The 13,095-nt window shown below is 37.1% G+C and overlaps 1 protein-coding gene across 49 annotated transcripts in view; it reads right to left on the reverse strand.

The window, feature by feature from the left end:
• The window catches only part of CLASP2 (cytoplasmic linker associated protein 2), a 178,362-nt gene that overhangs the window by 76,347 nt on the left and 88,920 nt on the right, over positions 1-13,095 (reverse strand). For all 49 annotated transcript variants that reach the window (XM_032861326.1, XM_032861329.1, XM_032861328.1 and 46 more), the window contains 5 exons: positions 12,044-12,103; positions 10,584-10,661; positions 9,257-9,424; positions 6,813-6,868; positions 5,746-5,919 (listed from right to left, as the gene is read on the reverse strand). In XM_032861326.1, the coding sequence (XP_032717217.1) occupies positions 5,746-5,919; positions 6,813-6,868; positions 9,257-9,424; positions 10,584-10,661; positions 12,044-12,103 (536 nt within the window). The remainder of the gene's footprint in view (positions 1-5,745; positions 5,920-6,812; positions 6,869-9,256; positions 9,425-10,583; positions 10,662-12,043; positions 12,104-13,095) is intronic.

Below are 13,095 nucleotides of genomic sequence, written 5' to 3' on the forward strand. Positions count from 1 at the left end.
CTGTTAGGAGTCATTCTCTATTCCCCTCTTTGCCCTTGGCAACTAATTTACTTTCTTTTTCTGTGGATCTATCAACTCTAGACATTGCATGTAAGTGGAATCAAACAACAAATGTCCACCCATCCTGAAGCATGCTTTAGTACTTTTATGTAACATATTCCTTTTTATGGCTGAATAATATTCCACTCTATTTAACAATATCTATTTAACCTTTATCTATTTAACCATTCACCAGCTGATGGACATTTGGGTTGTTTCCATGGCTATTATGAATACTGTTGCTATGAAGATTCATGTACACATTTTCATAACATATTCTTCATATTATTTTGGAACATACCAGCTAGGAATGGAACTGCTGGTCAGCTGATAACTGTTTCACTTTTGAGAAACTCCCAAGCTGTTGCCATAGCAGCTCCACTATTCTACATTCTTATCATCACTGCATGAGGGTTCTAATTTCTCCATATCCTCACAAGCATTTGTTACTGTCCATCTCTTTGATAATAGCCCTCTTCATGAATAAAGTGGTATCTTATTATGCTTTTTTTTTTTTAAAGATTTTTATTTATTTGAGAGAGAATGAGTGAAAGAGAGAATATGAGAGAGGAGAAGGTCAGAGTGAGAAGCAGACTCCCCAAAGAGCTGGGAGCCCGATGCGGGACTCGATCCTGGAAGTCCGGGATCATGACCTGAGCCGAAGGCAGTCGTCCAACCAACTGAGCCACCCAGGCGCCCTCTTATTATGCTTTTGATTTGCACTTTCCTAATGAATAATAATGTTAGGCATCTTTTCATGCACTTACTGGCAATCTGTATGTTGTCTTTAGAGAAATGTCTATTCAAATCTTCTGCACACTTTTAAATTGAATTGTCTTTGTTACTGAGTTATAAGAGTTCTTCATGTAATTGGAATAGAAGTCCCTAATATCAGTTATGTGATTTGAAACGTCTTCTCTCCTCCTCTATGCTGTCCTTTCACTTTTTTGATGGTGCCTTTGGAAGCACTAAAGTTTTAAATTTTGATGAAGCCCAGTTTATCTATCCTTTCCTATGTTGTTTGTGTGTGTGGTGTAGTATCTAAGAAAACATTACTTAAAAAATTTACACCTATGTTTTCTTCCAAGCGTTTTACAGTTTTAGCTCTTACATTTGGGTCTTTGATCCATTTTGAGTTAACTTTCTGAATATGGTGTGAGGTAGGGATCCAAATGCATTCCTTGGCAAGTAGCTATCTAGTTGTTTCAGCACCATTTGTTGAAATGAATTCTTTCCCCAATGAATGGTCTTGGCACCCTTGTGAAAAAATCAACTGATCATAAATATACAGGTTTATTTCTGGATGCTCAACTACACTTCATTGGACTATATATCTATCCTTAAGTCCGTACTACAGAGGCTTGATTACTGTAGCTCTGAATAAGTTTTTAGATTGGAAAGTGTGAATCCAACCAACTTTTTCAAGATTGTTCTTTCTCAAAATAATTTCATCTATTTTGGATTCCCTGCATTTTCATATGGATTTTCGGATGTGTGTGTCAATGTCCATAACAAGGCATCTGGACTTTTGACAGGGACTGCATTAAATCTATAGGTCAATTTGCAATCTTAACAATGCCAAGTCTTTAATTTTTTAAGGATTTGAGAAAAAGAGAGAGAGCATGAGCAAGTGCAGGGGGGGGAGAGGGAGAGAATTTCCAGCAGACTCCCTGCTAAGCACAGAGCCCAAGGTGGGACTAGATCTCATGACCCATGAGAACATGACCTGAGCTAAAACGAAGAGCTGGATGCTCAATTGACTAAGCCACCCAGGCGCCCCCAGTAGTAAGTCTTTAAAGAACCTGGGTGTCTTTCCATTAATTTAGATTTTTAACAATGTATTGTAGTTTTCAGTGAACAAGTGTGAAAATATACATATAAAAATTTTTTGCTCTTGGTTCTCTGTCCTCTGGTTCCTCACACAGAGTTCCTAAGACCTTCATAATTTCCCAAATTATAAAAGCACTAAGAGTATCTTTTTTGTTCTAATATTTGGTCTTTGACCCTGGTACCTGACACAGGTACCTTGACTTAAGACCCTTGTAATTTTCTGAGTGAAAGCAGTGTCTTGTTTTAATGAGGTGATTCCTGGTGTGCTCCTGGAGAGAACTGAGGCTGGTCACCAGAAAGATGAAGAAGCATGATTAGAAGCTTGGAATTTTTAGGAATTCTCCCTCTTCTGGGAAAGGGAGAAAAACTGAGGACTTAGTTAATGACTGATCAGACCTATGTGATGAAGCGTCCCTAAAAATCCCCAAAGTACAAGGTTCAGAGACTTTCTGGTTTGGTAAATGTGCCAGGAGGGTGGCACAATATAACTCCATGGGAACAAAAACTCCTGGGCTTTGTACTCTTCCAGACCTTGCCTCATGTATCTCTTCATCTGGTTGCCCATTCAAATCTTTTACAAGTCCTTTGTAACAAACCAGCAGTCTAGTAAGTAGACTGTTTTCTTGAGTTTTGTGAGTCAGTCTAGCAAATTAACGGACCTGAAGAGGAGGTTATCAGAACCTCTGATTATAGTCCATTTGGTCAGAAGCACCGGTGACAACCTGGATATGCAACTGATGTCTGAAGAGTGGGGATGGGGGCTGGCAGGGGCAGTCTTATAGGACTGAGCCCTTAATCTGTGAGGTCTATGCTAATTATGGCTAGAGTCAGAGCTGAATTGAAACATAGGACATCCAGCTGTAGAAGTAGTTGGTGTGGAAAACCAACAAATCTGGTGCCAGCAGCATTATGAGTGTTAAGAATAAAGAAAAAATACAGGAGTGATTTTTCCTAGAGAAGTTTTACATTTTTTTTGTTACTATTAATTCCTAAGTATTTTATTCTTTTTGATGCTACAATTGGTATTTATATTCAAATTATTTATCACTAGCATTTAGAAACATAACTGATTTTTGTATATTGATCTTATATTCTGCAGCCTTGCTGAACTCATTATTAAGCTCTAACAGTTTTTTTTGTGGATGCCTTAGGATTTTCTCAATATAAGGTCATGTTTTCTGCAAATACAGTTTTACTTTTCTTCCAATTTGGATACATCTTATTTCTTTTGCTTGCCCTAATGACCTGGCTAGAACCTCCATGGTAACGTTAGGAAGGGCAAGAGTGGACATCCTTATCTTGCTGATCTTGGGAGAAAACATCCAGTCTTTCACATTAAGTATGGTATTAGCTGTGGATTTTTCATAGATGCTCTTTACCAGGTTCACAAATTTCCCTTCTATTCCTAGTTTGTTGATTATTTTTTATCATGAAAAGGTCTTGGGCTTTGTAAAATGCCTTTTCTGCATGTACTGAAATAATTATGTGGTTTTTGTCCTTTATTCTATTAATAAAATGTATTTAATTGATTCATTTTCATATACTGAAGTAACACCGCATTCCCAGTAATGTATCTAATGCAGAAAAGTTTTATGAAAATTAAAAGCACTGAACAACCCACTGTTGACATCCTTGTTAACATCTTTGTTTAATATATGTGTATTTATCTATGTATAATTTTATACAAAATGATGAAAGTATCACTCATTTAATAGGATCGTTTGATCTTTGTTGAAAATGTTACTTGTTAATGGCTGCATAGTATTTATAAGTATGTATAATTTAATCATACCCCTTTTGTTACAGAACAAGGTTGACTCTAATAACATCTATTATTAAAAATACAATGAATATTCTTTTTTATTTCTTGCATAATTATCTACAAAAACTGGATTACTGGATCTAAATTCTGAACATTTAGGGGCACCTGGGTGGCTTGGTCGGTTAAGCATCCGACTCTTGATTTTGGCTCAGGTCATGATCTCAGGTTCATGAGACTGAGCACTGTGTCAGAGTCTGCGCTGGATGTACAGGCTGCTTAAGATTCTCTTTTCCCCCTCTCTGTGCCCCTCCCTGGTCCTGCTCATGCTTGCACTCTTTAAAAAAATAATAAATAAATAAATAATAATAAATGAATTCTGAATATTTAGCTTCATGAATTCAATAATATTGTAATAACCTTATATGGTGACTATACTTATTGTGGTGAGCACTGAGTAATGTATACAACTGTTGAATCAATAGGTGGTACCTGTGAAACTAGTATTATATTGTATGTCAATTTTATTTCAATAACAAATAATAAATAATAATAATAATGAAGAAAAGCTTCATGGTATTACTAAATTGCCACTTAGAAAAAGTGTTCCATGTTTAATTCACATCAGCACTTTTTAACTGTATTTTTTTTATCAGCATCAGGCACTAATCCTAACTTTTTTATTTACAGTTCTTTCAATTTGCACTTGTTTGAGTCCAGCTAAGATTCAACATTTGTTCTGGTGTTTTGGGAGGACAATTTTGATATACGTAGACTATTTTTCTATAAAAATAAGTGCATCTGTTTTTCTTAGACTCATAAAACTTGCTGACATTTTAGCTGTTTTGGTAGTATGTGATAAAACTTTCTCCCCTTTAGTTTTTTAGCCACTTGATTTTATATTTCCAGACTTAAAATTTAAATCAGAGGGATTCTTCCCTCACGACTTTTTGGTATTTATGTTTAGAAATTCCTTCCCTAACCTGAGATTTCTTTTTATCAAGCTATTTTTCAACTCATTAGTCATCTGGAATAAATTTTTATATGGTGTGAAAAATGGTTCTAACTTAATTTTTTTAATAAAGATTTTTATTTATTTGACAGACAGAGACCACAAGTAGGCAGAGAGGCAGGCAGAGAGAGAGAGAGGAGGAAGCAGGCTCCCTGCTGAGCAGGGAGCCTGATGTGGGGATCGATCCCAGGACTCTGGGATCCCAACCTGAGCCTCAGGCAAAGGCTTTAACCCACTGAGCCACCCAGGCGCCCTGGTTCTAACTTAATTTTATACCGAATTGTAAACCATGTGTCTAAACACCATTTACTGAATTATTTATCTTTTCCTCATTGAATGTAGCTGTGCCAACTTTATCATGTACTACAGTTCATTCCAATATCTCTGTACTTCCTACTGGGCTCCAATGAGCTGCCTGCTTAGTGTTTTACCAGTACTACCCAAGGAAAAGAAAAATGAAGCACAAAACAGAGAAGCACAATGAATAACCAGCCTCAAACTTGTAGCGTTGATAAACAAAAGAATGCCTGGCCATCTCAGCTGAAGAGCACACAGCTCTTGATCCCGGGGTCATGAATTCAAGCCCCACATTGGGTGTAGAGATTACTTAGACAGACAGATAGATATACTAAAAAAAAATTTAATAATAAAGTTGATAAACATAAAAAACAAATTCCAAATAGCTTTGGAAATACATGATTAAACTCTGATTTTAATTAAGCTTTGCATTTTCTCCAGATCCCCAAAGGCTTTTAACTTTTTGGTAAGGGAACAGAAGCTGGATGGATTCAAGGCCAAAGCCCTTCCCAACTTTCTTAGTAACCAGTAGTTAAATGTGGCAGTAGTGCAGAACTATGAAAATTCTACAGGCAAATCATGGACTCAAGAATTGTTCCTCTGATCAAGATGATTAGGAGGATTACACGGAAAAAGTAAAAACAAGGCAGCTTAAATACCTTAGAATTGTGTTCTAAGTATAGATTCATATTAAAACATATGGACTATCCTTAACTAGCAAGGATGAAATAGAAATGATTAAGATATCACCATCATCCTGACTTCATTGAGACCATAATGTAGAATATCCCATAATGAGCTGTCTTACCTAGTGATGCATAGGAACCTGGATTCAGGGCACCTGCACCTAACCGTCCACTTCGCACAGACTGCCCGGCAGCATGATGTGCCTTAGCACCAGCAGCAGCATTCACATCAATGTCACTTCGTGAACGCTGCAGGCTTCCTGGAAGGGAACTGGCTTTGCTGCTGCCTGCTGATACTATGGGAAACAAAGCATAGGTAACCTATGTTATTTAAATCACTGTGAACAGCATGAAAATTACATAAACCCGAAACTGTCATGAGCTAATGACAAATGGTCAAAAAGGAGGCAGGGTACAAATGAACACTACAAAGTACTTTACAGTATTTTAAAGTAAGAATGCTTCCATTTCAGTCCTGTTGCAACTACATCTTCTTGGACAATTTTCTCAACATTCCTCTTCCTCACTTTCGTCTTCCATAAATTGAGAAAACAAAATTCCTTTATAAATATTCTTTAAAAATATCCTTTATAAAATTTACACAACCATTTTGTAGATCAAGAGATGGTGCTCATGACTGATTCATGAAAATGAAGCACTGTACATGATAAACAGATGGCAACACTGTTATTTTTTACTATCAGAAAAATGCAGGGAGAACTTCTCCAGGATATGGTTAGTCAGAGAGTAATGCAGATTCTACCACTCTTAGGCAATGCAAATTAAGTCATTAAATTTCTGGTCTTTATCAGTTTTATAAAGAGTTTTATAAACTGTGAGTTATGATCCATGAACAGGCTGTGAAATCAACAGAGTGGGTCATGATCAGCACTGGAAAGAACTGAAACAAAAGAGAAGAACAGAGTGCATCACAAGTAAGGGTAAGTAATGCTTCCGGGAACTTGGATTATGCCATATACTATGTAATATATATACTATATATACTATATATGTATATACTATACTATATACTATATATGTATATACTATATATGTATAGTATATACTACCTTGTACATATTATGTATAGTATATGTATACAGTCTACAAACACAGCTACAACATATGTACGTGGTGTTAGGTTTCTATGTAAAATATGCTATGACTCTTGCTTAAAAAGGCAGTTTACCTCTTCCAGCCACAGTTGATGGGTTTGCTGTAGACCATTTGGAAGAAAAAGGGCGACTGCAAGGTAACAAGAAAAGAATTAGTAAGAAGATGTAATTTATTACCCTTCTCAAAACAATTAATGAAATAGTATTGAGTTTCCTGAATAGCTTACTTCTAATTTTATTTTTCCTTTTACAAATCACTTGAGAACAGTGGTCACCTATCAGTGGTATCTCAGCTGCGAAGCAAAGATGAAGTAACTAGCAATGAAGAGATTGTAAGCTCTACCAAGACAGGCAACCAGCTTGCTTTTGTTCACTCTGGTCCTCAGCACCCATTAAGGTGCTCACCACAGAGGATGCAATAAAGCACACTCCCACATTTGTATTCTAAGATGTTTTCCTTAGGAGGAGAGAGAGAGTTATCACTAGCACACATGGAATTCAGCATGACCAAAGCCCCTTTCACCTAAGCCATACTGGCTAGTGGCCGCTGGCAATTCATGCCATTATCATGTAGGTATCACACCACCTACAGCAGTGCTGCTGAGCATGACTGCATGGGATAAGAGAAATGAGGCTAAGAACTACTGCTGAGGATAACACGGTTGGAAAGCAAAACAGCTCAAATCCTCTCAAAGAACCCAACATCTCCTTTAGTACCTTTTAATTGTAACGCCATTCTACAGTCCAGAGATAAATAATACATCTAAATATGTAAGGGGGATTAGGAAAGTATACCTATAAATCTTAATACTGGGGGGAATAGAGGCAAAGACTCCAAACAGGTTAACATCAGGGTACTGAAAAATATTTTTTAAGTCATTATTATCAAAATGTAAATCTGGTAGTTGGTTATTAAACCCAGTATTGTATTATTTTTTATAACTGGCCCTTAAAACTGTTATTCTATTAGACTGAGGCAGACCACTTCAAGGTTCACAGAACTTAAAGCTGGTTATGTTTAAAGATGTTAATACTAAATAAGATTAAATATCTTGTTTGGGTACTTGCTATTTAAAGTATGGTCCATACTAAAAAAGCGAAGATATCGTCTAGGAACATGTTAAAAAATGCAAAATCTCAGGCCCTTTCCCAGATCCACTGAATCAGATTATTCATTTTAACAAGATCTTTAGATGATACATAGGCACTTTGAAGTTTGAGCAAAGTAAATAAAAGTAAAGGGAAAAAAACAACAAAGCTCATTTGCAGTGAAGATTTTAACACAAATTTAAACCGAAGTTTGGATAGGTTAATTATTCCTACAATAATTATACTGAAATCGGATCATATCTGCTTTTCTTGCGAAAACCTGTAAGTAATTGCATGTTAGTCCAGTACTCACAAGACCCTGTGAGAGCGTCCTTGAGTCTCTGCCCTAGTTTGCCTCACTAGACTCACCCTGGTCCCACTCCTCCAGAGAGGGCAGGGTCAAAATCCTAAAGGGACAGGAATCACAGAGAGGTAGCCCACATTCTGTGAGGAAACCTGTAGATACTGGAGGCCACGGCTTGGGAATAGAGATGGCACTAAAGATTTTAGCAACCTCATAGGGCTGGAGAGAGAAAATTAGAGTAAGGCTACCAAGGCAGCAAGGGTCTGAGGAAACGAACATTTAATGATGAGAATGGAATTACACAGAAGTGAGTCAGATGCTAGGGAATCTGGCCCCTCTGAAGGGATTTGCTGAAGTTTTAAGCTGTGCAAAAGACAACACAGGAAAGCAGTGTGTTTTTACCAGTCACACAGTGCTGTGTCAGAGTTCTGAAGATGACTCCCAAATCCCCATTACGGTTCCTCCATTATAATGCCCTAGAAATGGGCTGCTTACTATATGAACTATTTGGGGATATTAAAAAATGTATATAAATCAGTGTTTCCCAGTATTTTTTACAGACATGAAATACAGAAACAAAATCTGAATCACTAAACTCTTCATCCCAAAAGAAGTTACACAGGCATGCAACCAACCCTTGAGGCACAGACCAAAAAAAAAAGTAAGTACAGGTGACCCGTGAACAACACAGATTGAACTGTGTGGGTCCATGTCTACGTAGATTATTTTTCATCAAATACAGTACTGTGTTGTAAATGTATCTTATCTTCCTATGGTTCTCCTAAATAACATTTTCTTTTCTCTACCTTAACTTTATTGTAAGAATACTATACATAACATATATACAACATACAAAATATGTGCCTACTGATTGTTTATGTTCTCCATAAGGTTTCCAGTCAACAGTAGAGTACTAGTAGTTAAGTTTTGGAGGAGTCAAGTTATATGCAGATTTTCAACTTCATGGGGGTGTAGACACCCCTACTGCTCAAGGGTCAACTGTACATTTCAGTTATCATTCTTCCAAGGCTTCAAGTGAAACCAAGCAGATATCCAATCATCTAATTTGAGAACTACAAAGGTTTGGAGAGGAAGAAATCAGTGATATCACTTATATGATCTTACTTGAGACTTTCCTGTGAGCTAGAGGATGATCTGTCGGACTGTGGAAGAGATGCTACACTGCCAGAACTCTTTAAGTAAGTCTGAAGACTCTTCTGATAGGATGGCTCAAGGGAATTATACAACGTTTCAGCTTCACCAGGAAAGTGATTTCTAAGACCCATATATGTCCTGTAAAACAAATGGACAAGCAACAAAAAAAAAGGGAAAAAAGAACATAAATAGCTTTACATAAAACGTATACATTTGGGGCGCCTGGGTGGCTCAGTGGGTTAAGCCTCTGCCTTCAGCTCAGGTCATGATCTCAGGGTCCTGGGATCGAGCCCCACATTGGGCCCTCTGCTCAGCAGGGAGCCTGCTTCCTCCTCTCTCTCTGCATGCCTCTCTGCCTACCTGTGATCTCTTTCTCTCTGTCAAATGAATAAATAAAATCTTTAAAAAAAAAAGTATACATTCAAGAATGAAGATGAGACCATATTAATATATCTACCGCATATCATATGAATACCTTTTTTAAAAAAAACATTTTATTTATTATTTGAGAGAGAGAGAGAGAGGGGCAGAGAAAGGAGGGGCAGAGGGGGTGAGAGAAATAATCTGAAGCAGAATCTGCACTGAACACAGAGCCTGAGGAGGGGCTTGATCCCATGACTGCAAGACTGTGACCTGAGCCAAAGCCAAGAGTCAGACACTTAGCCAACTGAGCCACCCAGGTACCCCTCAAGTAAACACTTTCTAAATTTAACAAGTTTTGGTGGAAAGCTGGTAGGCTTTTGAGAAAAGTAGATCTCTGTTCAAAATCTGGCTGTGATCCTTACAGTTTGTGTGGCCGGAAGTAAACCCCCAAATATCCAAACTTTTGTTGCCAATCTATAGAGATACCACCTTTGCAGGATCATTTTCAAGATTAGATAGTAATGTATACCAAGTGTCCCACAGTATAATTAGCACATTCTCAATAAATGAGTTATTTTTATTCACAATGAAAGTGAGGATGTTATGATGGAATAGGAATACTGATGATCATACGAATGACAATGTGAAGTCAACTGTTAGCCTTTGGTACAGATTTTTTTAAAAATAATCTCTACACCCAAAGTAGGGCTTAAATTTACAACCCTGAGATCAAGAGTTGCACACTCTACCAAATGAGGGGGCCCCATATATCTAGTACATTTTAATGGAGAAAAATCTATCTCGAATTTACTAAAGACTTAATCAAGTAGAATACTTGAGACACTTTTGATATTTTCATTCTTCCAGTATGATTCCTTTCAAAGAAAAGATCCAAGTACATTTACACTGTCACAAAAAAACATTATAGACTTACTTTCTTGCCTCCACTCTGGCCTCAGCATCAGCATCATGAATTCCCTTCTTAATAGTTTCAACCAAGACAGCTGCATGTCTATAAAACAAAATAGCTTATTTAAAGATTTTATTATTTTTAAGTAATTTCTACACCCAACATGGGGCTTGAACTTACAACCCTTGAGAGTCTCATGCTCTACCAACTGAGCCAACGAGGTGTCCCCAAACACCTTTAGATTCATGAGTAAAACTATATTTCACCACAAATTATACTTATTATGTATATGTTACGCATCAATCACAAAGGGGCAGGTGAGATAAAAAGATTAATGAGTGCGCAGTAAGTTTAAAATTTTCTCATAATCTACTCCACACATTTCATCCGTGTATGGTTTCCTCCTGACAAGTCAAACATTAAAAAGTTGAATTATAAGTTACATTATGTTTAAAATATATATATGTATAGTACCCACATTTTAAATTCTTTTTTTTTTTTTTTTGAAGATTTTGTTTATTTATTTGACAGAGAGAGAGAGATCACAGTAGGCAGGCAGAGAGAGAGGGGAAAGCAGGCTCTCCACTGAGCAGAGAACCCAATGTGGGGCTTGATCTCAGGAGCCCGAGATCATGACCTGAGCTGAAGGCAAAGTCTTACCCCACTGAGCTATCCAGGTGTCCCCACATTTAAAATTCTTAAAACTCCTTTGGTGTGGTTCCTCACCAACCCAGCAATGTAGAAATGATGTGCTAACAGTATAATTAGTTATGATCTGACCTAACTGAATAGCAGCTGCCACAAAAGAACTTCAAGAAAACTTGGAATTACATCATGCCTGTATTAAACAACAAACTTTATTTAAAAAAAAAAAAAAAAGGGCTGTTAATAGGTTTAACGATTTCCATGAAAATGGAAAATCAGCAAGGTATTCAGTGTAAATGCAGGTATACCAAGGTGTATCAAGCTTCAAACCTGAAATTACTACCATGCAAACAGCCTACTAGCTAGTGACCAACTAGCTGTGCACATCTCCTCTTGTTCAATCTAGGAGCTACATTAGACATTGCTCCATACACTCCTGACCAATGACACCAGACAACTGGTACAGAGAAACTTTCCAATGAATCTCTTCTTAAAATCTCTCTCTTTCCTTTGAAAAGGACCCTCCTTCTACCTTAAATCATTTATTAGTTGATTAATTACACCTCAGGAAACCAAGGTCACTTGTCTGGAGATACTTTTTAAAATTTCTGCCCAATTTAATCTTTTATAACCCATTCTGCTTAAGAGATCCTCACTCAACCCACAAATAAGAAAATTACAGCTGCACCAAATAAGCTACATCGCAGCTTTAAAGGAAAACCAGTACAAGTAACTTTTAAGCAAAAGGAGAAATAATGCAAAATCAAAACCATCCACTTCTAAAGAACTGGTGACAGTGGGGAGAAAAGAGAAGTAGGAAAGGAAGAGTCAATGCATACCTTTCCAATGAATGAGTCTGCCACTCTTGTAACAATAAATCTAAAAATTCAAATGAACGCCTGAAAAATAAAAGCAAATTATAACCAAGTGTTATAACATTATATTAAGCTATATTAATTTAAATGTTAATTTCTTCTATAATACTGCACTTGGTTCTCTGAACTAAAGTATAAGACTGTTTTTAGTTATTTTAACCGTCAAATACCTAACTTTAAGATTTCAACTATTCCTATGCTAAAAACCTTCAGGGTTCCCCATAATTTTACCTTAAAATGTTTGTCAAATATAAAAATTTAATATTTAATTAAAAAAAATACTTATCAAACACCTACTCTGCACTAGAAACTGAAGATATACAATGGTGACCAAGAAAGATGGAATGGATCTTCCATTTCTCCATGTTTTCTTAAATATGCATAACTTTTTTTTGAAGATTTTATTTATTTGACAGAGGGAGAGAGAGACAGAGAGATCACAAGTAGGCAGAGAGGCAGGCAGAGAGAGAGGGGGAAGCAGGCTCCCTGCTGAGCAGAGGGCCTGATGTGGGGCTCCATCCTAGGACCCTGAGATCATGACCTGAGCCAAAGGCAGAGGCTTAACCCACTGAGCCACCCAGGTGCCGCTTAAATATGCATAATTTTTAATCAAGTATTTACATCTTTTCTCCTAAGCCTCCTAGTTCTCAACTTCCTCAACTGTGTCCTTCTTGAGTTTCTCTTCATTTTTGGCAACTGATGACATACTTCTCTCCTCTTTTTTCTTCTTTTATTAACACTTTTCCTCCACCTTCCCTTAAATAGGTGCTCACCTGGTTGGTGCTGATCTCAGCCCACTTCTCTTTCATAGTCTTTACTTGGGAAACAACATCTGTATCATCTGTACCCTTAGCTCTGACTAACAGCTATGCTTCTCACATCTAGGCCTCTATCTCTAGCACTGGTTCTTTGATTTGGCTGTTAAGTCAGAGTTTCAAGCAGTTCATGGTTGAACTGGACATCCCTACATAGAAAGAGACTGTCAACTCAAACACTACATACAAAAGAACAAATTA

This window comes from Lontra canadensis, unplaced genomic scaffold (genome assembly GCF_010015895.1).
Source record: "Lontra canadensis isolate GAN:19392208 unplaced genomic scaffold, GSC_riverotter_1.0 scaffold20, whole genome shotgun sequence".
Taxonomy (NCBI): Eukaryota; Metazoa; Chordata; class Mammalia; order Carnivora; family Mustelidae; genus Lontra; species Lontra canadensis.